This window comes from Colobus angolensis, unplaced genomic scaffold (assembly GCF_000951035.1).
Source record: "Colobus angolensis palliatus isolate OR3802 unplaced genomic scaffold, Cang.pa_1.0 Scaffold37, whole genome shotgun sequence".
In the NCBI taxonomy this organism is placed as follows: Eukaryota; Metazoa; Chordata; class Mammalia; order Primates; family Cercopithecidae; genus Colobus; species Colobus angolensis.
The window spans coordinates 7,581,907-7,604,463 of NW_012117043.1; the positions used below are offsets into that span (position 1 = coordinate 7,581,907).

The 22,557-nt window shown below is 39.4% G+C and overlaps 1 protein-coding gene across 2 annotated transcripts in view; it reads right to left on the reverse strand.

Moving 5' to 3' along the window:
* The window catches only part of ANKFN1 (ankyrin-repeat and fibronectin type III domain containing 1), a 331,563-nt gene that overhangs the window by 24,175 nt on the left and 284,831 nt on the right, over positions 1-22,557 (reverse strand). For both annotated transcript variants that reach the window (XM_011953739.1, XM_011953738.1), the window contains exons 8-13: positions 18,662-18,759; positions 16,216-16,306; positions 9,955-10,062; positions 1,897-1,996; positions 1,467-1,599; positions 876-992 (exon numbers count right to left, since the gene is read on the reverse strand). In XM_011953739.1, coding sequence (XP_011809129.1) covers positions 876-992; positions 1,467-1,599; positions 1,897-1,996; positions 9,955-10,062; positions 16,216-16,306; positions 18,662-18,759 — 647 coding nt within the window. The remainder of the gene's footprint in view (positions 1-875; positions 993-1,466; positions 1,600-1,896; positions 1,997-9,954; positions 10,063-16,215; positions 16,307-18,661; positions 18,760-22,557) is intronic.

The window sequence follows — 22,557 nt, forward strand, 5'->3', positions numbered from 1 at the left end:
TTTATGCTGTGACTTACATGACCTGGCCAAACACAGCTTATATAGATTCCTGCTATGCATATTTCTGGGGTTGATGTAACTGCAGATTTGTAGGTAGATACCCATTACTGATAAAGGCTCAGTGATCTCTTAATGGCCCCAATCCCATGTAGCAGCTATTTTTTTCTGTGCTAAGATCTACAAATTCACTTAATACTAGAAAACAGTAAGACGAAAACTCAGAAAATCTTGGTTAGAATTTAATGTTACTTCTAGGAGGAGCTCTGTAACCTACAAAGTTTGGGGACTTGATGTGATGTGATTGAGAATATGGAAGGATAAATAAATTCAGGCTTAAAGATAATCTTTTAAGAGTTGCTTTCTGTTTGTTTTTTTTTTATAAGTAAGCAAAAATGTCTGTGCTTTACCAAAATCATCACACCAAGAAACTGCTCAAAATATCTGCTCATCTCTTTTTTCCATCTCCATATACCCATTAATGCATAGGACACCAGAGCAGCAGCAGTCCTTCAAGTGATCTCATTAAACTTCTCTTATTTTGCAGGTGATGAAATTGGGGCCCAGCGAGGAGAACTGAGTTGGCTGATTAATATCAAATCTAGAACTCAAGTCTCCTTACTCCTTGTTTAATGAGTTACTCCTATACACTGTTCAAGAGAGGCTCACTTGGAGGAGATTGCTGAAGGTACAGTTTTGCTACATGAAACCTGCATACCTACAGGGATGTAACTCCAGCTGTTCAAGAAAACTTCATATTCTTAGGGGTCTGAAAGAGAAGGGAGCCCACCTTTCCCTTTCTAGAAGGGACTGGTAACTGAATTTTCCACGTTCAAAATATTTTCCTTGGGGGCCTGGGTTGAAACCTGGTCCCTTACCTGTAGCTGTGCTGTTGCTGAAAGCATCTTCTGCCGAGTTTGCAGCACTGTGGATGAGGATGAGGATACTGGTACGCTTTGTCTCAGCCACCTTATATCTTCCCACATACAAGACAGCTGCAAAAGAAGGCACACAGTCGTGTCATCGTCCAAGCCAGTACATGATTTAGGTTGTGGCATCAAAGCAAAGCAGGGAGAAAGAAATCTGACCCCTGATGTTTATTCTCCAGTCCATTTTCAGACACACACGAAACAACTTTTTGATCTCTGTCCAACTGGAAAAAGATCTGAATGCTAATGAAACGGTCAGATCCACATTTTAGTCTTTGCCAAATGATCCCATAACTCAGAACAGTGGAGACACATTGTGATGGGATGCAAGCCTCTTTGCTTTGAAAATGTAGTGTACACGTTACTTTGGTGCTTTTTTTATATGACATAGGGCATACTAGGGCTGAAAAGGACCTTTGAGATACTTTATTTCTACTCCAAAACTTTGATCACTGGAGACCCCTCAACTAATGTTTCAGAGATTTGTGTGCGGCAACATTGGTACAAAGTAGAGAAAAATGAAATCAGAACTTAGTATACCTTCGTGAACCACAGAAAATCTGGTGTAATAGAACTGGTGTGAGAGTCATCTATTTCAACAATTGGTACTTGGTCTTCATTGGTGACTAAGATATTGTCTTTATAATAAAATATAACGGCTACGTAGAGTCCCCTAAAAAGAAAAAGGAAAATAAAAGTATCGTCCTCAACCATCTTGGAAAAATACTTGTTTTGGACGTGATAAAAGATGAATTTAAAATATACCTAGGAACACACTCCTGCTAAGCATCACAAGTTCACTAGTTACAACTCAGAGAGAAAATTACTGTCTTGCACAAATTCTCAAGAGAAAAGTGAACTTTATTCTTGTGAACACAAAAAAGAAATTTCTACCAAGTTTCCACTCAGAACCAAAACCAGTGCATTCTTGAAAAGTTAAGATTTCCTGAAAAAACTACATAGAACCCACCGTTTTAAGGTCTTCACAAACTTGTTTGAGGAATGGAACAGGTGTTTCAGGCTCCTTGAGACTGACTGCTTGCGGCCTGTGGTTTGTAATTTTGTACTTTCTGGAATGTATTTTAAAAAATACAGTATAAATTCCACTGGGCAGATCAACACTCCCAATTCCGTCTTCCTACCTTCCTGCCTTCCCCTCCCCCATCCCTTTAGTGTCACTTATCCTCAGGTTCATGTAGGGATTCTGCTCGTTCATGCCTATAAGAAGCTCTTGTGGCCGGGCGCAGTGGCTCTCACTGGTAATCCCAGCACTTTGGGAAGCTGAGGGGGGCAGATCACGAGGTCAGGAGTTCAAGACCAGCCTGACCAACATGGTGAAACCCTGTCTCTACTAAAAATACACAAATTACCCGGGCGTGGTGGCATGCGTCTGTAATCACAGCTACTCAGGAGGCTGAAGCAGGATAATCGCTTGAACCCAGGAGGCAGAGGTTGCAGTGAGCCGAGATCGCGCCAGTGCACTCCAGTCTGGGCGATAGAGTGAGACTCCGTATCAAAAAAAAAAAAAAAAAGCTCTTGTATCTTGAGATGCCAGTGGTTAACTCAATGAACAACTCCTCAAAAATGCTGGAGATAAGTAGTATTTATAACTGCAGAGGAGACCACCTCGGTGTTCTGTTGATACTCTTTGCTTGGAAATTTTTGATTTATTTTAAGGTAGGATAAAAAGACATGTCATCAACTCCTTTGCCCTTCTCCCTACTCCTGCAATTGCCTTCTAATATTCATACAATTCTCAGTGCTGCTAAAGCATTCCCTGTAAGTCTACATATTCCATTAATTTTTTTCATTATAAAATTATTATAAGCACATTACAGAAAATCTGGAGAATAGAAAAAAAAAAGAGCAAAACCCCACCCATATCATCTCTTCACTTCTATATAACCACTGCTAGCATTCTGGAACAGTTTTTTTCTTCACTGTGTATGTTGGTTTACAAAAATGGGTGTGGGGACGGGTATGATTATCATCCTCATTATTCAGAAGAAGAAACTGAGGCTGAGAAGTGAAATGAATTGCTCAAAACGTGAGTACCTGGGAAAACAGACATTCATTAATTGGACAAATATTTATTGGGGGCACTACTATGCATCAGACTCTGCAGCTACAGTGGTAAGCAAATAATTCATTGCCTCTGTTCAGGTCTTCTGCTTATAACATGAAGCTTGCCGTAATAAAGGTAGTAGACTTCCTATAATTCCTATAACAGCCTTTGCAAATAATATTGCGCAGAGCTGGACTACATAATCACTATTGTCACTCTCATATTCATTGGCATCACCACCAGACTGCTGACAGACATGTCACTGGAGATGAGAATATGGTCCATATGACTGCTGTTAGGCATAGAAACCTGGGCAGGTGGCCCATGACGGACGGCCAGCGTGTCTTTGGCTATGATTACATAGGAACAGCTGATTGACACAAGCGTTCATGCCAGTTTCAAGCTTGTGTTGGTAATGGTTATTCCCTGCAGAACACAGCAAAATCGTTCTTTTTTTCTGACTTGAACATGAGTTTGGCTGCTTGGAAATAATGCTGCTGGGACTTCCAGTTAAATATACAAGAGTGAACATGTTCACTACATACTGCCCTTTCCCCAAACCTCACTAAAAGCAGAGCAGAAATTAGAAAAGAAGGAAACAACATAAATTTTAAAAGACAAAGTGATGGGAAAGGAGACAAAAGTAAGTAAATTTCAGCTGGAAAGCAGATGGATAGAAAGATTTAAGACTTGAGACAGATGAAGTCGAAGGCAGCAGTGGAGAAAGTTCCAAAGTGATCTGATTCACTCCATGGTCTCCATGGACTGCTCGAAGTGAGGGGTGAGTGTGAGCTAAACACCAGGAGGATTTGTGGAAGCCTGTTCAAAAAAATAGTTAGACTTCTTGATCTCCTCCCCTGCTATATGACTGGACACATACCTCTTCCCCACTCTAGAAGAAAGCTAGTGGCTTGTTCTCTGGAAATCAAGACAAACAAACAAAAACCCAAAAGAACAACAACAGGCATCTCTGGAGTGGGAGACATCAGGTAGTGTTGAAAATGGGGTGCTGATGATGGTGGCAGTGTACCCCAAATGGGCAGATTTATGCATAAGTTTTTTTTTTTTTTTTTGAGACGGAGTCTCGCTCTGTGGCCCGGGCTGGAGTGCAGTGGCCGGATCTCAGCTCACTGCAAGCTCCGCCTCCCGGGTTTACGCCATTCTCCTGCCTCAGCCTCCCAAGTAGCTGGGACTACAGGCGCCCGCCACCTCGCCCGGCTAGTTTTTTTTGTATTTTTTTGGTAGAGACGGGGTTTCACCGTGTTAGCCAGGATGGTCTCGATCTCCTGACCTCGTGATCCGCCTGTCTCGGCCTCCCAAAGTGCTGGGATTACAGGCTTGAGCCACCGCGCCCGGCCTGCATAAGTTTTTATAGATAATATTTCCCTATTGGGTTCTCAGAACACTGGTATCCAAACTTCTACCTTCCAAGCAGGACACTGGAAGAAACTTCTTTGGAAAATTTGACCAGCCTAAGAGAACCTACCCGAAGATTCTGACATTGGGAATATCCCAATGGAAATGTGGTGCCAGGTCACCTTACAATGAATCCTGTAAGTAAAGAGCCCTATGCGTGTGCTCAGAGCTTCCCAATGGCTATTGTTTTCCCTTCTCTGAAATCTGAGTATTCATTGAAGGATCACCAGGCAGTTGAGAAAAGCATCTAACATGAAATACAAAGGCCAAAAATTGGTGAACAAAAGACGAACTTACACAAAAGAAAGATTATTCTGAGAAAAGAAAATATAAAATGAAACAAAGCCTGTCATTAATATTCTGAGAGGTAAGAGAAGACTTGCATCCTTATAAAAAGAGTAAGAGTCTATAAAAAGAACAAGAGGACAAAAGAGAGCATTGGCAATTAAAAACATGTTGTCAAAAGCTGAGAGACCTAATGAAGGCTTAGCAATTAAAGCTGATGAAATCTCCAAGAAAGTAAGGCAAAAGGATGTAAGGATGGAAAGTAGAAGAAAAAAAGAAAAGAAAATTAAAGGATGAATGTAGGAGAATCAAAATCTGAATGACAAGAGTTCTAGTAAGATAGAGGAGAGGAAAAGAAGGCAAAGAAATACTTAAAGAAGTAATTTAAGAAAATGTCTCACAATTAAAGGTTATAACTTTTCATGTTGAAAGGACTTTCCAGGTGCCCAGTATAACAGACAACAGATGCCTTAGTACATCACTGTGAAATTTTAGAACATTGGAGTCAAAAGAAAACTTAAAACCTTCCAAATAGGGGAAAAAAGGTTTCATATAGAACCTCTGGAATTAGAATGACAACAGATTTAGTCCTGAAAGCTGGAAAACAACGAAACAATACCTTCAAAATATGAAAAAAAGGATTTCAACCAAGAATTCTATACTCATCCAAAACCTTGAATAAATGTTAAGTAGAATAAATACACTTTTAGATATACAATGTCTCCAAAAATTAGTTCCCAAGCCCCCTTTCAGGATGCTGCTGGGGGAAAGCTCCACCATGCGATACAGAAAGAAGGAACCCAGTACTGGAGAGTGATAAGAAGAGTCCTCAATACCGTGGTAAAAGGCAATCCAAGGGTGACAGTTGCACACTAGGCAACCAGTGACCAGTCTAGACTGGAGCAGGACAGAGGACTCCATGAATGTTTCCTTAAGAAGAGGCAATAGAAACACCTAAAGCATCTGATTATATTGAGAGAAGACTGATCCAATTTGAGAATAGTTTGGGGATTAATTATTATAGCCATATAGAAAAACAAGCAAATGCACAATAAATGATTATTAACTCAGGGAAAACAAAAAGCTATCCAGGAAAGAAAAATAATCATATAATTTATCATTATAATGTAAATAGTAAATACTGATCTTACTAAAATTCAATATACATATATTTGGAGATTGAGAAGATAGGAACTATGCATGCAAAGAAGGGAGGGGTAGGGTAAAAAGAGATGCATCATTACTTTCTTTAGTGAGGTAATGACTGAAACTGAAAAACATAATTAGAAATATGAGCATGTTATTTAGAGATATGGGGAAAATACTAAAAGAATTAGCTAAAGGTTAAGAGGTTATCTTTGGGGAGGAAAAAAAGGAAGAAGGAAGAAATTGCTTTTAAGAAAATAATAAAACTGTTTTAAGTGTTTTACTGAAGTCATTCAATCCTTAAACAATGAATGAATGAGGTATAAATAATTATTATCTGCATTTTAGAGATGAGAGAAATGAAGCACAGAGCTGTTTAGGCAGTTTGCTCAAGGTCACACAGCCAGCAAAAGTAAAAGTACACCCCGGTTTGAACTCAGGCAGTCTGGCTTCAGAGACGCATTATAGTTATATATAGCTTACATAAAAATGAAGATTAAACTAAAAAAAATCAGACTAAAAATAAAAAGAGAAAAATAAGAAATACTACTACCAGCTGGGAAAAGGGCACATGCAAGCATTAAATATTCTAGGTCTGGTCACATGGTAAAACTGTACTTTGGAGCCCTTGTGGTTGAATGGGGCCATGTGACCACCTCTGGCCAATGAGTTTTGGGTGTAATAACATGCAGAAAGTCTTGCCCATATGAGACCTTCAAGAGTTTTTTTCCTGTCTCCTATGGTTGCTAGCAAATATTTCCAGAGAGAGGATGATACCAACACAGAAGGACTCTCACTGATCAGTGGAAAATGCATAGCATGAGGGAGAGAGAAAGGTTTGGGGAATCATTTGGTTACTGTAACATAGTAGGGTTCACCTTGACTGACACATGGTCTAAACTAACTTTCCTCCTAAGAACCTTGCGGCTTCTCTACTGTACTTCTCTGCTTGGTTTGGAGCTCTGGAGCAACAGTTCATTTTCTGTACTCTGAATGCAGTAGTTCCCTAGCTTGTAAGTGCATGGAGCATAGGAGTTCACTTCATTCATGTTGGCATGTCTAGCCCCTACTATGTGACCTACAAATTACATAGTAGGCAGGGTTTCAGTTAATATTGTTTTGCAGGTTGAATCATTGGATAATAATATAAATTCATCCCTATAGGATATTGCTATGATGAACACGATTGCTGTTTTAATATTGTAATTCATTATGTATGTCAGTGTACTCACCTTGTGAACAATGAAGTTAGCTTAACATCTCTCTTGAATTTTCATCCCAATGCTAAGCATGCAGATCGGCTTTGGCCAGTTCTTTAGCCAAAATGCAGAAATTAATGTAGATGTTGGTACCTCCTATTTAGGAGTTTAGTAGGAGAAGTGATTTTTATTATTACTCCCATATTTGGAATATGTTGTATAGTTAGTGAGTCATTAAAGGGTCATTACAGTTCAGTTACCAATTACACTTCAATTCTAGGGATTATCCATAAAGTGCTGAGGATGGAGAGTGGCTCCATTCTCAATGGGAGAAAAGTAAGTCATAGTTTGCCAGGGAAAGACTGCGTCAGGTGAATTTAATGCACGTAATTTACTCTTCATAGCAATCCTGCAAGACAGGTAATATTATCCTGACTTTGCTGATCAAGAGGCTGTGGATCAGAGTGGTGAAATGCTCTTCCCAGTAATGAATAGCTTGTAAGTGGTAGAATTGGAATCTGAAATAATTACTTTTTCTAATTGTAAAGTTGGTAAAAGTTTATGTCCCCAAGAAACCACATAGTATTTCAATGTATTTGAATATTTTAAATAAAAATTTTGTAATAATAAAAATAATAATAATTTGGCAATTCTCTGTAAGCAATAATTATATTATCCTTCATTTATCCTTCTGCACTTAGGGTTATGTTAAATCATCTTAGATTCATTATTTGTGTGTGTGTGTGTGTGTGTGTGTGTGTGAGGTAATTTATTTTGGCATATTATAAGTCATCATTTCCCAAAATTTGTGCTTTGGAATACCAACACTGTGAAAAAGTTTTACATGGCTAAAGAAGTTTGGAAAATGCTTGTTTCAGCAAATGTGATATGTCTCTTTATTAGAGTCTTTGATATTCTAAAGTATTTTTTAAATTTCTAAGAGAAGATGTAGAATTCAACATTTCCAAAACTTACGTGACAAGAGAACCTTTTTCAGCTGAGCATATTATTGGACCACTGATCTTTGGAACATACTTTGAGCACTGTTTAAGTGTCCAGAGTATATTTCATATAAAATATATTCTTCTTTGTTGGAAAGTTCTACCTCATGCCTTACTTAAATCTTTCCTGATATTGTGTGCAGATTTACATTCCTCTGGGGGAAAAGCATGTACATGACAGAAGTTGGATGGAAACTATAGAAACGATTGGGCCATCTAGGCAATCATTTCTTGTTTATTAGATAGGAATCCAGTGGTAATGGAGAGAGCATGAATCCTCAGACAATATTACAAAAACTCTCACTCTCATGAGTAGTTTCAGCTTTTCCCCTTCTGATCAAGACCAAACACACAGTGGCTTATGAATTTCCAAGAATCATCTGTCCACTTGCTTTGTTACCTTTGCTGTCACACAGGAACCAATGGGCAGGGATGTGATGGAGAGGCAGAAGATGAGAAAGGAGCTTTGGTAACAACTGGCCTGGTTAAATGAGCCCTCAATAACCGAAAACTAAGTAGGCTTTGGTCAGTGTGGAATACACTGAAGGTCCTGGTCTGGGTAAAGACTTCTTAGAAATCTGGGAAGGGAAATCCCACTTGGGTTTCAGAGCTACTCTGTGCATATTTACATATCCTAATGAATTAATCACTAGAAGAATATTATTTTCTTGCAAACACTTGTCCTCATTTCTAGCTAGAGCCTACATTGCTGAAGGACCCTACTGTGATAGCTATGTAGTAACTGGGAACAACCTTTTACTAACGCTCAGTATGATTTCTCTATAGCAAGCTCAAACTCAGTGAGTATCTCTTAGTTTCAATTGTGGATTTCTTTTTCTTTTAAAAAATTGTTATTTTTAGAGACAGAGTCTTACCCTGTTGCCCAGGCTGGAGCACAGTGGCATGATCAAAACTCACTGCAGCCTTGAACTCCTGGGCTCAAGAGATCCTCCACAATAGTGGATTTCTTACCCAACTGTTTCAGCAGTGCCCTAAATCTACAGAGCACAATGCAGTTAGAGATCTGATGGGGGCATGGAAAATGAAAACTTTATGTAGGCTTTAATTCTCCAAATAAAACTAAGTACCTCTTCCACGAACCGTTACACAGATCAGAAATCTGACCCTGTCCCAATTGAGCAGCCCGAGTAGAAAAGAAGCTTTTAAAGCCTTCTCAGAGATTCTCTGGGTGTAGCTGGTAAAAGTCTAGGGAATATGTGCTCTACTTTCCTGTGAGCAGTGGTGCAGAGGAAGATTAAAATTCAGGAGGAGGTTACAGTTCAGTACCCAGTCCTGATGTAAGGGTGCGGGACAAAAATGAAGTGTGTCGGGAAGACTGGACTTAGAACCAGAAAAATCCAGCTTGAAGTCTTGATTCTGTCTTTTCCTGGCTTTGTGACCTTGAGGAACACCACTTAGCCTCAGTGGTAATTGCCAAAATGAGGATGAACATGAGATACTGGGTGTGAGATTGCATTGTAAACTATATTGCTAATAAATATGGAGTTTTATTATTATTGTTGTTATTATAATTGGTTGGGTTCCTATAGGGATACTCAGGGGATTTTCCTTGGAGGCAAAATGTTTTTGGGTGAATATCCCAAAGAGCTATCCCCACTGAGGAGTCTTGTGAAGGGACAATTCCGAGAGAAGGGAACTCATGGCAGCTGCTGTTTTTCTTGTGCTTGTTTTCAAACCGTTCGGAGAGAGGGAGAGGGAAAGGAAGGGAGGGAAGGAGAGAGAAGTCTCTTTTGAAGGGTTAAAGCAAGATAGTGCTGTAAAGTGATTCCAGATGTACAAATATTAATATCTCTCTCCCTGATGAATGAGAAGGTATGACCCAGTTAGGAAACTGCTAAAATTACCGGCGCCACCGAGACCTCAGCTGATGGCCCGGCACAGATTTTTATCCTTACCCCGGCAACTGTAATGCTGATGAAGGGCTCGGACCTGCTGCAGCAGACCTTCCAAAACTTCACTCTGTCCCTTGTGTCTGGGCTCTCTGTCGTCATAGTCTTTCCAGTCTATTGAACAAAAGAAATAAACATAGTGAAATTTTAAAGCAGGGGAGGCCTCTTCCTTGCCCTGCCTCAGGAGCCGGAGTTTTGCTCATACTACCCACAGACTCCGCGGATGAGTATCCCGCACATGCAGAGCAAGCGGGCGATGCTAAGGATTTGGAAGCTGCCATTGTTCAGAGCTCTATGCAAAACAGTAATTGTGGTTGGTTTCTTGTGTCGAGCAGTCTTAGGGCAAGAGAAAATGGTAATTGAAGGCCAAAAGAAAACAGGAATTTGGGAGTCCAATCTCACCTCTTCCAACCCTTTCTCCCCTTTTAGCCTTCTATATCCTAACCAGTTCCTCTGCCATCTCTCCGCTGAGCACCCCAAGTCTCAACTGGATTTTCACAGTAGGAAAGAAAGGGGTGGGAATGTGCAGACTAGATGAAATCCACAGTCCCAGTGCTTTTATTGTAGGTTTCACACTTTTGGCCAAATTGACATTTCTTTCCAAGGAAAGAGCCCATGTCAGATGCCAAGAAATGGAAATCTACATTTTGCTCTAATGAATGTCTGCTTTGGTTAGCTGGCACAGCAGTCCCTGCACATACTCTGAGCCACCAACCACCCTGTCTGCTCAGTCTCTAAATATACAGTATTAGCTTACAAGGCAAATTTAAATTGCAATACCCACTGAGATTTTTCTCCCCCTTCTGTTTTCATTCCGTTTAGCTATAATGATATCAAGAGTAATAACCCATATGGGACTAATGTCAAGATTGTAATTCTGCTGTCTCCAACTCTTGATTTTTTTTTTTTTTTTTTCCGCAGGTCAGTCATTTCAGAGTCCATCCCTTCTTCCTTCTATTTTCTTTCCTCCAGTTTTCCTTTCTGGGGGAAAAAAAACAGAAAGCAGCAACTTAATGTCCTTCTTAGTGGAGATGCTTTTGGCAAAATTGCTAGTCATTCTTCCCCAGAAAAGCCAGTTAGTTCATGAGTGTATCTTGGGCTTAAATTCTAGTTGAACAAGTTTCAAACTCCTTCCCCCACAGATTTATTTTAAAATATGGGGTCTCTTTCAATCAGAAACTTAAGTAGATGTCATGACAGTTAAAGTTATGTAAAAGCATTCCATAGTGGTTCATCCAAGGCCCGGGCATATAGCGTAGTTAGGAGGACCATGGATTCTGAAGTCAGGTAAACACAGGTGTGAATCCTGGCTCCTCCAGTTCCTAGCTCAGTGTCTGCAGGCAAGTTACTTAAACCAACAGGGCCTCTACTTCCTAACATGAAAAAATGAGGATAGTATCCACTTTGCAGGATACTTGTGAGGATTAAATGAGAGATATCTTAGGTATCTGGCACAATGCCTAGTACATGATAGGCATTCTGTAAATACAACTTAAAAGGAAGGGAATTCATGATGGAAACACCATTTCTTACCCTATCAGATGATTACCTATGAAGAAGGGGGCCTCAGCGATTTTCTGATCCTTCTTCCTTTCCACCCTCCCCCATGTACCTGTCTTTATTTTACTTTTCAGGAGACCGGGACTGATATAACCAATCCAGTTGTATATGACTCAGCTTTTTAGTGGCACAGCCAGGGCAATAATAACATCTCCTGACCCTCAATATATTGCTCATTTCATATACCATGGACATGCTTTTTATTTTTCTATTTTCTCTTGGGAAGGAAGGTCAGAAGCTTGGTTGGCGTTTGTGTGATGTGGCTTAATTGTGGTCAATGCTGGAGACAGGGAATTGGCATAGGTACCTTTTGTAGAGTCTTTGTTCCTTGTGGTCAAGAACCATGACTTAATTTCTCTTTGCCTCAGATTTTTTCTTTGTAAAGTGAGGTTTTTCTTTTCCTTTTTTTCTGAGAAACAGTCTTTCTCTGTCACTCAGGCTGGGGTTCAGTGGCACAATCTTGACTCACCACAACCTCTGCCTCCCAGGTTCAAGTGATTCTCCTGCCTCAGTCTCCCAAGTAGCTAGGACTACAGGTGTGTACCAGCAGGCCCGGCTAACTTTTGTAGCTTTAGTAGAGACAGGGTTTCACCATGTTGGCTAGGCTGGTCGCGAACTTCTGACCTCAAGTGATCTACCTGCCTTGGCTTCCCAAAGTGCTAGGATTACAGGCATGAGCCACCGTGGGCCTGGCCTGTAAAGTGAGGTTTCTGTTCTTGTTTTTTCGTTTTGAGACGGAGTCTCATTCTGTTGCCTAGGCTGGAGTGCAGTGGCGCAATCTCAACTCACTGCAACCTCTGCCTCCTGAGTTCCAGCGATTCTCCTGCCTCAGCCTCCCTAGTAGCTGGGACCACAGGCGTGTGCCACCACGCCCGGCTAATTTTTGTATTTTTAGTAGAGACAGGGTTTCACCATGTTGTCCAGACTGCTCTTGAACTCTTACCTCAGGTGATCCACTCGCCTCGGCCTCCCAAAGTGCTGGGATTACAGGAGTTTTTAAGTCTCTTTTTAGTTTGCCTGAGGTTTAAGAAAACAAAGCACCATCTGGGGCACAGAGTAGACTCATTAAATGTTGGTGAGGTGTTGTGAATAGAAGCATGATGGTGCACAGTTAGGATAAGATAGGAAAGGATTTTTACTGGCAAGTTAAAAAATGTTTGAGGAAATAAACACTCGGTATCCTTTAGATCATTTTTAGCACCCCCAGAATTGAGGCACAGTGAGAATAAACGTTGCTCTCATAGATTCCCACAGGCCATTAGGAGTTTGTTCTCTTAGTTGGATGAATGCATCTGACGTGCTCATGATCAGATAAGCAAGGTTGTGTGTTTGAGTAAGACTCCTAGGTGGCTGAATTACTACGCGTCCCTGAACATGCTAATGCATTCTAAGGAGTGTAACTGCTGCCATCAATGAGAGGAGAGCTGAAATAGGCCTGTCTCTTTCAGCCCTATTACATCAGAGGCGAGCTCCATCTGATGACTTTATGATACATTAGAAAATTGCTAATGCTAAATTGCAGCCCGAGCAAGCACTGGACATAATGCCAAGGTTTTTGGAAAGAATGAGTTTTTCTCATAGATGTTTGGAAGGTTCTGACGACTACATAAAATAGGAGACTTTAGGGATGAGGGAGAAAATTGAAAATATATTAAGAAATCAGGAACCTGACAGGAATAAACTTAGCGTGGTAGGAAAAGAGCAGATTGTGCCACATAATACAGCTCACTGTTCTGGTAATGAGACACTTCAACTGCAACACAATGCCGAGCTTACATTCACTGGCGATATCAGGATTTTCCTGATCGTAACTCAGACAAGCCTGTCTGGGTCCTTTTCTCTTATTATGTACCATACCATATAACATAAGTCTATAAAAACACATTAAGGCCTTTTGTGAAAATATTTAAAAAAAGTTTTTATAGCCTACTGGAACATATTACCAAATTTCCAATTACCCTGTCATGTTAGAATACATTGTCCTCTAGTAAATATCTGAATACCGATATATGTTACATCACAATGTCATACTCTGTTTATAAATAGGAGTGTTTTTATATTGTTCCTCCCAAGCGATAGGGCATGTCTGCAACAACTATAACCACATGTTAGGATTTCAGTTCTTTGCCAGTTATCCCTACTAATCAAACGTATCATTTTAGAAAGTGGTGGCTATTTGATACGTTAATTACCAGTTAATAAGTGACTCCTCCCAGTCCTGAACAACTATTGTGGTCATTCTGGAGACAGCACCTCAAATGGGCTGTGACAGATAGTGTCTGAATGGAACATGCAGCTTATAGAAACTGAACCTCTGAACTTTATCAGCAAATGCATCTGTATGGAGATCAGAACTTGCCTTTGGAGTGGGGCTCCCCACCCACCTCCTCACTTTCAGGTCAACTGAGACTAGCATTTTTGTACATTTTCTGCCCCTCCCATAATACACACACACTACTGGCCATCCCCAACATGAGATTGGTTCCTTATATCTTAATCTTAGAATCCCCAGTTTGTGTTTCTGGTAAATCATTGGTAAAAAGGCAACTAGAAATAAATGACTAGAAATAAAAAGGTGACTAGTCCAAATAAGACTAGAATGAAGAAGTCATCAAATGCCAGGAGAGTCAGGGACCTTAGGGATCTCAGGCATCGGTGGTCCAAGGCCCTGTCTGACCTGGTGTAGTTATCTGAATCCGCCAGAGATGGTAGTCAGGCATGGATGGTTGGCTCTTAGTCTGTCCAATAGCAGGGCAGTAGTTACTGTAGCATCGGAGACATGCCAGAGCCTTGACCAATTCAGGCTAGAATCCTGGTTCAGCCATGTACCAGTGTTGTGACTTTTGGAAAGGCAACATCTCTGATCCCCAGTTCAGATGCTGGGCTCTGTATATATATGCCTCTACGTTTATAGTTCCCTCATCAGCAAAATGAGCCTAATAATAAAAATCACCTCGAGAGGTACCTTAGGAAGATTAAATTAGTTAATCCATATGAGGTACTTAGATTAATGCCCTCCATATAATGAGTCTGATAAAGGTTCTCTCCAATGCTGATAGAGATGCAGATGATAGTGACAATGATGCTTAGTTACAAGACAGAAATAATGATGAAAGATTGCTGCAAGGATTAAGAGATACTGAATGTGAAAGCCCTTTACATACTGCCTGATTCATGGCTGATCTTGAGTAAATGGTTGTTATAAAAAGAAATACACAGACATATTTTAAAAAACCAAAAGAGACCATAATCTCATAACCCAAATGTCCACTGATAAATTTGGAGAGTTATTAAGACAATGGACACACCCTATCTAATTATATGCAAACCTACAGTTGAATGTCATGTGAAAAAAAAATCCCACATTTTGCATTTTTTTTAACATAAAACATAAAACTTACACAGTAGGAGTTTTTTTTTTTTCCACACAATGAGTGTTTTCCTAAAAGACCATGTTTAGTGGTTGTAGTTATGGATATAAAGATGGATATATCATACTTTACTACTAAATTAATATTGGATATTTGTTCTCCCTACCACACATGATGCTTCATTTTATGAGTGCATTGCTACACACCATTGTACAGACTGGTTTGTTTGCATTTCTTTCTACTTAGGGTAGTGTCCTAGATGTAGAATTAGGGAGTGAAAAGAAACAGATCTTCTTAAGGCAGTCGGTATAACATGGCAAATTGTGTTCCATAAAGGATGCAGCAGTTTGTACTCTCCCAAGAAACAGACGATATCACTTTTAACTCTCACGTTAATAAAGTGTTTTTAAAACATGAAAATACAATTCAGAGCACTGGGTTCATTACATAGAAAAATCTATCGTATGATAAGTCTGGAGATATTTATTCTGGCTAATTAAATTTTCTGGTTAATAGAGAATGCTGAAACATACCAGACATAGATTGTTAATTTTCAAAGAATCAGAAGGCCTTTGCTGGGTTTCTCAGTCACCACTACAAATGCTATAGATAACGTTTGTGGGTTTGTAGCAGAATCCTGTTAGTAAGAAAGCTTTTTTTCTGACACAGTGTCAGATCAGTAAGATTTGTTAGATTTCATTTTCTTATCAGGTCAACATGGATGTGTGCACTGCGGGTGAGGAAGGGAAGTGGAGAGCTACAATGAATTGTATGTACTCTGGGCCACTACTCCCACAGTGGCATCTGATCCATCCCCACAAAAGCCCTATGAACGGGTGTGGTTAGACCCGTTCTACAGACATGGAATCGAGTCTCGGAGACTTGGTTTTGTTTTTTTTCTTCAGAGGCAGGGTCTCCGTCTGCCCCCCAGGCTGGAGTGCAGTGATGCGATCATAACTCACGATAGCCTCGAACTCTCTGACTCTTAGGCTCAAGAGATCTTCCTGCCTCAACCTCCCTAGTAACTGGGACTACAGGCATGAGCCACCATGCCTGGCTGTTAAACAACTTTTGAAGGCCACACAGATGATAAGAGGCATAATGAGTATCAAATTCGGCCTTTCTGTTTCCAAATTCCCTCTCCTTTTACTCCATTAAGCTGCTTCCCTAGGAGCATTTCTGCAGGGGAATTATTCATTATGTGGCCCAGATGCTGCCCTGAGAAGGTCTTATTGGTTGCAAGCCGTGGGGGAAGGGAACAGCAATGGCATCCTGAGGATGGAGTTGCAGTTGGAGTCTGTTACCGTGCTGGAGAGAGTTCACAGCCAACACCTACTAGAAGGAGAGGCACATGCCGGTGTTGTGGTCTGAGCAGGTCCCCATCCTTTCATATTGTAAGCCGAGACTTGAACAAAATACTGTTGGCCCTGCAAAGTATTGAAATGATGCATCAGGCATTTTATTTGATCATTTTTACCCTAGACTCTGTGGGCAAAGAGTTTAATTACTAAGTTTGATTAACTCCTTCATCTCTTTGAAGCTCTGTTGCCCATACTTTAGCATCCTGGTTTTTCTTGATTATTATGTTTATGTGTCACAGTAACCATATTTGAAGTTCCCTCTTAGTGTCTATGCACTTTCTTCTTTTCAAAATTTAAGTATCATAATGACTTTTCCTGACCCCCCTAAAACTATATATAAATTTTTAAAAGTCACATAGTTCTACAAGGTTTACCAAAAATAGCAGTTCCCACTCTCACATCATTCTCCTTGTTTTCCCCTTCCTATAGGCAATAGCTATCACTTCTTTTAGTGATCAACTTGCTTTAGAAAATGAATAAGTTATAATAAATACCTTTTCAGAGTAATGCATTAAATACCTGCCTTGTTCTTTTTGTGGCTGCATACATTTCACTGGGAGCCAATATTCGGTATCATGTATTTAACCAGTCCCTGATTGGTGGACATTTAGATGGCTCCCACATTTTGTGCAGGGAAATAACTATGCTGCAATAAACATCCTTCATTCAGCTACACACACATTTTAAAAAATTAACTCTTTGATGTGATTCAATTTCAAAGCCATTGTTAAAACAATGGCTTATATTCTTTAATGGTCTTTTGTGACATTAAGAATTAAGGAATTGTTTTTGTTTGCTGATCGTGTTTTAAAATCTTTTGTATAGTTTTTATATTTTATATTTTGCCTTTATGTATTTTTCCAGTGAACCCAAAGGGCATTTGAAAAGCCAGCATTTGATGAAACATTGCTTGTAAAAATTGTAAAATGATGTTTGAAGTAAAAAAAAAAAAGCACATCTTTGTAGAGACTTTTCTAGAGATCTTAAAATATTGACTTTACTATGTGAGGAAGTCCATTTTTTAATGTTGAAAATGGGTTTCTATGCCCCTCAAAGTTATAGAGATTGCGTAAAAGTGTAAATCTACTCCTAGGCTTTTATATGATTACAATAGTGTCTGCGTTTCTATCATTAGATGGTCAAGTGGAAAAACTTAATCCCTATGGAAATTAGTTCAGATATTAGAGAAACTCTTTATGGAGAGTTTTCCATTTTTATCACCATATCACTTTTTCTTTTAAGCAATGAAAATTCCCCAGGGTTCCTTTTGGCCCTCTTCCATCTTGTGAGCCATAGGGTTGGAATCAGTCTTCTGCTGATAGCATCTCTGGGGGCCACCCACTCGGGGGGTTTGTTTGCTCTGGTAATCCACAGTTCTGGCCCCTGGTATAGATATGCGATTAGGACTAGACGTCAGGATTCCGTGGTGATTACCCAAGCATCAAAAATTCCATTAGAATAAGCAGGTTTAAACTTGAAGAAATGCAACCTGATGCATTTTTTTTTAAGGCTGAGCTTTAGGATTATACTTTGTAAGTAACTGTTTTAATCAACCAACCTTTAAGTAAACAACAACAATAAGAACAAAATTATCCCTCTACTTCCCTCATGTGAAGGTCCTAAGATATTAAATATTTGAATTGGACTGAAAAAGGTTTGATTTTACTTTTAAAATATTTTGAGAAAAAAGAATTTTATCTTTTGCATTTTAATTGCTTGAAGAAATACAGGGTTTGCTCCAGTTTGAACTGATTTACAAGGTGTTTTTACTTTTTTGCATTTCATATCCTCATATATTCATAATTCTAAATAATTAACTTTTGAGTTTATATTAAACAAATAAGTGCAGTTTGTTCCAGTTTTTTCATTCACAATTTAAATTGGTTTAGGTTACTGAGAAACAGCTCCACCATATATAGTTTCTTTTTTGTGAAAGCATATTTAGACAGACTTTTTTTTTTTTAATCAAGGGAAAAGGATTTCTCTCAGGAAATTATGTGACTGCAATTGATGACTGATCTCAACCGAGGCTGAGGCTGTGGGCATGAGGGTGAGATGAAGCTGTTATTTTTACCATCAGACAGGGAGTCAAAATTGGATCTCTTGGAGCCTTTGATCCACTCCCTGCTTCCCCCCAAAAGATTAGACTGTGATCCAGAAAGCAGCAGCTTTCAAGGCTTGCATGAGGCCAGTCTTTTTCTGATCTCCTTAGAACAGGGCAGTTTACAAAATGATTCATGCCGTCTGCTTACTCCTTTGTGAAATTCAGATTATAGATACCAGACATATCATGCTTAATGAGTGGCAGTTGTTGCCAGAGGACTGGGCATTGGCTGTTGCTTTCAGAATAGGCATTTGCTACTAATATCCCAGCACAAATATCAGTGATAGAGAAATGGAAAGTCTACTGGGGACATTTACCATTGTAAGTCCTGTGATTGTGCATCTCAGAGTCTGCAGATTATCCATGATGATTTCTCCAGCCAAAGGAGAAAAATCTTTGGACATACTCCATTCCACTGGAAGGAGGAGGGGGGCAGGGAGAGAGAGAAAGAGGGAGAATAAAATTCAGTCACACATCAGGAAGTACCATAGAAACTCTGGCATACAATCCCTCTCAAAAAGGGTTAAGCGTACCCTCCTTTCTTTATATTGGTGTTTCAGACAATGTTCCTTGAAATGTCCATTTAGTTTCCAAGTTCACATTTGTTTTAAAAGAAGAGCAGAAAAGAATCATAAAAACTGACTAGTTTTTTGAGCCTTGATAAATATAATATATATTGTGGTACATGTACACTTATGTGATGTTCTTAATGTCAGATATAAGTTATATTAAATACATTGCTCATGAGGCCATCGCCATATAAACACATTGTGTGTGTGTGTGTGTTTGTGTGTGTATTTGTATGTGTATATGTATATACACACATATACTCAGGCACAATACATATAACAGTTTGTTCTATATAGTAGATAACTTATTTACTGCATTTCAGAACCAAAGGATCCACTAGGACATTACCCTCTATTTGCTCTCCAAGCCTGACATCTGCTTCACCATTCTACTGAAAATGCTCTCTTAAGGTCTGAGTGAGATTTTCATTCCAAATAAAGAAGCCTCCTTTCATTATCTCCACATCATTTGACACCTTCTCTTTCTGAAAACATTCTCTTCCCCTAATGCCTTATATACTGCTCCCTTCTCCTTCACTCCTCCTCCTTGATACTTTCTTCCAAGCCTTTTCATTGGAAAAGGGGTTTGTGGCTAAGGTGTTTAATGTTGTTCTCCCTTGACATCCCCAAGGTGAATGTTTATTCCTGGCTAAATCATGCAAATTCTAACACCCCATTTTACTGTGATAGCATATGCTTTCATCACATTTTCTATCGGTTGACAAAGCCACGGTCAGGAAAGATAAATTGTGCATCATCAGTAAAAAGTATCTTAAGTAATTGCTTATACCTGGTGGGATTTAAGGCAAGCATAAATGAAGCAGGGACTTAAATCCCATGGGAAGCAAGGCCTCTGTTTCTAAACTTTGTGATAAGCAATAGATCTTAAGATTTAAATGACATTCTCTATATAACACTTTAATACTTCAAAATCAAACCATCTCCAAAGCCTGCTGTGCCACCCGAGTCACACAATTCCTCTGCTCTGGATGCTCCTGCATTCTCTCCTCTTCTTCAGAATGTTCCTGGGCATCTCACTTGCTTTCCTCACACTCTTGAAACTGCTGTCCTAAAATTCCTCATGCTTTGATCATCAGCAACTGCCTCTCCTTGGGAAATCTTGCCATGCTTGGCCTTCCTCACTTTGTGCAACCTTTTTCCCCCCCGGTTTTGGTTGCACCTGCCTTTCTACTTCTCTTATCCTTTAACTGCCTCTTTCTAGACTCTTCCTGGTTTTGCCCCTTCTCCCTTTGATGTGGTGTTCCTTGGGAGTTTGATGCTTGGCTCTCTTTTCACTCCACATGTTTGTCCTTGGTATTGACTTTATCCACTTTTATGGCTCTAACTATGAGTCTTAAAACCGTGATTCTATGTCTAGCTTCCCCATTGAGCTTGAACTTCCTTCTGTCAATCTCTACTTGAGTGTCTCCCATTCCGAGGGTCCCCTAAGTACTTTTTTTTTTTTTACCAAAATATATTTCTTCTCTTATTTCCTCAACTTTAGCTAATGGCACTGTCATGTATCCAGTCACTCAACCAAAAATCTCAGTGCATCCTTGTCTTCTCCTTTCCCTCAATTCTTTAAAATCAGTTCATCACTAAACTAAGTAGTTTCTGGTTCTAAAATGTCTCCTACAAGTTGCTCTCTTCCCCCGATACTGTGATTACCTCAAAGAATGGCTTTATGAATATGAACATCAACTCTGCAATAACTCTTTAATTGATTTTTCTGCTTGTTTCCTCATCCTTGCATATAATCCTCTTAGGCTGGAGGACAGTGGCTCATGCCTATAATCCCAACAATTTGGGAGGCCAAGGCAAGAGGATCGCTTGAGTTCAGGAGTTCAAGACCAGCCTGGGCAACAAAATGAGACCCCATCTCTGCAAGATACATATATATATATTATATATATATATATAAAATAACTGAGTGTGGTGGCATGCCCCTACTGTGTGGTGGCATGCATTTTCTGCTTCTGTGGCTTTTCCCCATCTTCCAACTTCTGCTTGGTGAAACTCTACCAACCATTAAGGACCTAGCAAAGTCATCTCTAAATTCATCAGGAATAATTTATCAAATACACCTGTTTTTCTGCTCCCTAAGTCCCTTGTTTCTGTAAAAATGAGATTTATTATAATGCATTATGTTTTGTGGTATGTATCTCTTTCTCTTGATCATGAGAAACTTGAGAGTAGGAAAAGTGTCATTCATTTTTTTTTTCCTTTCTAGTACGTGGGTCTGTGCTTGGTGCATTGAGGGTGCTTATTTAATACTTACAAATCAAATGCATGTATATGTACACACACACACACACACACACACACAGACACACACACACACACACCCCTAGAGTAGATTAGTTTTTCCAACACAAAAATAATTTTCTTTCACGTGAATCTTCTCCTTTTCTAGTTTCTTGCCCCTTGAAGCTCTCAGGTACATTATATAATCTAGTTATAATAAAATGATTAAGATTATATATTAACTCAAATTGGATCTATACCTCCTTACAAATATGTATTCTAAAACACATATTTTTGTTTATATATATGTATATGTATTACATACATGTTTCCATTTTTCAAAATGTTTTATTCCACTTACGAGCGACTAACTCTTGAAGAAGCCAAGTCTCTGAAAGTCAAACTGGGGAAGGTTTGTAATCAGAGAATAATGTTACACCTAATTTAGCTATGGAAGAAAAACGGTATGCTTGAGTAAGTTATTACAAACAGAACAAAACAAAAATGAGTAGCAAATTTGCAAAGAAATTTAGGAAGAGCAAAGAATATAGGAAAATTCTGGAAACAAAAATATCTTTGGTTGCCATTGAAACAGACATGATTAGTTGCTGTGGTAGAGCTGTAAGCTGAAGGTTGAGAATCGAGGGCTGTGACTCCAGACTAAGAACTCAAGAGACCTTGCCAAAAGAAGAGCAAGGGATTAGTGAGAATAATACCAGATTATTGGCAAATGATTAATGAAAAGTTTTTCAGAGATACAGTTTTTAGAATTTCTAAAGAAACCTCAATTTATTTTTGAAACTGCTCAAGTTTTACTGAAACATGTTTTGCAAAGCAAGTTTCAGGTAGGAAAGAGCGTCAGGCTTCTTGCAGAACAAAACATAAACAGAAGCCGGTTGTAGGAAGATGTGGTTCTTCTTTGGGAATTAATAGAGGGTTTTAAACAGTTAAGTCTAATTAGATTTTATAACATATCTGAGTTTCAAAGGGGAAGGGGCTAGAGAAAGAGAAGACTCACATCAAAGGCAAACAATTCTCCATATTAGAATGGCCAGTCTATTCTGGGGCAACCAACAGTCTTTTTCCCTTTGTGTATTTCCTTGGGTTGGTGGACTCCTTTTGGCATGAAGTCACAGAAAGAAGAAAGGAATTTCTGGGCATTTAAAGAATGAAGAAGGAAACAGAGTGAGCAGGAGTCACTTTGAGAGCGACTGGGAATTCTTTTTTTTTTTTTTTTTTGAGATGGAGTTTCGCTCTTGTTGCCTAGGGTGGAGTGCAGTGGCACGACCTCAGCTCACTGCAGCCTCCAATCTCCAACCTCCGCCTCCTGGGTAGAAGCGATTCTCCTGTCTCAGCCTCCCAAGTAGCTCAGATTACAGGCATGCACCACCATACCTGGC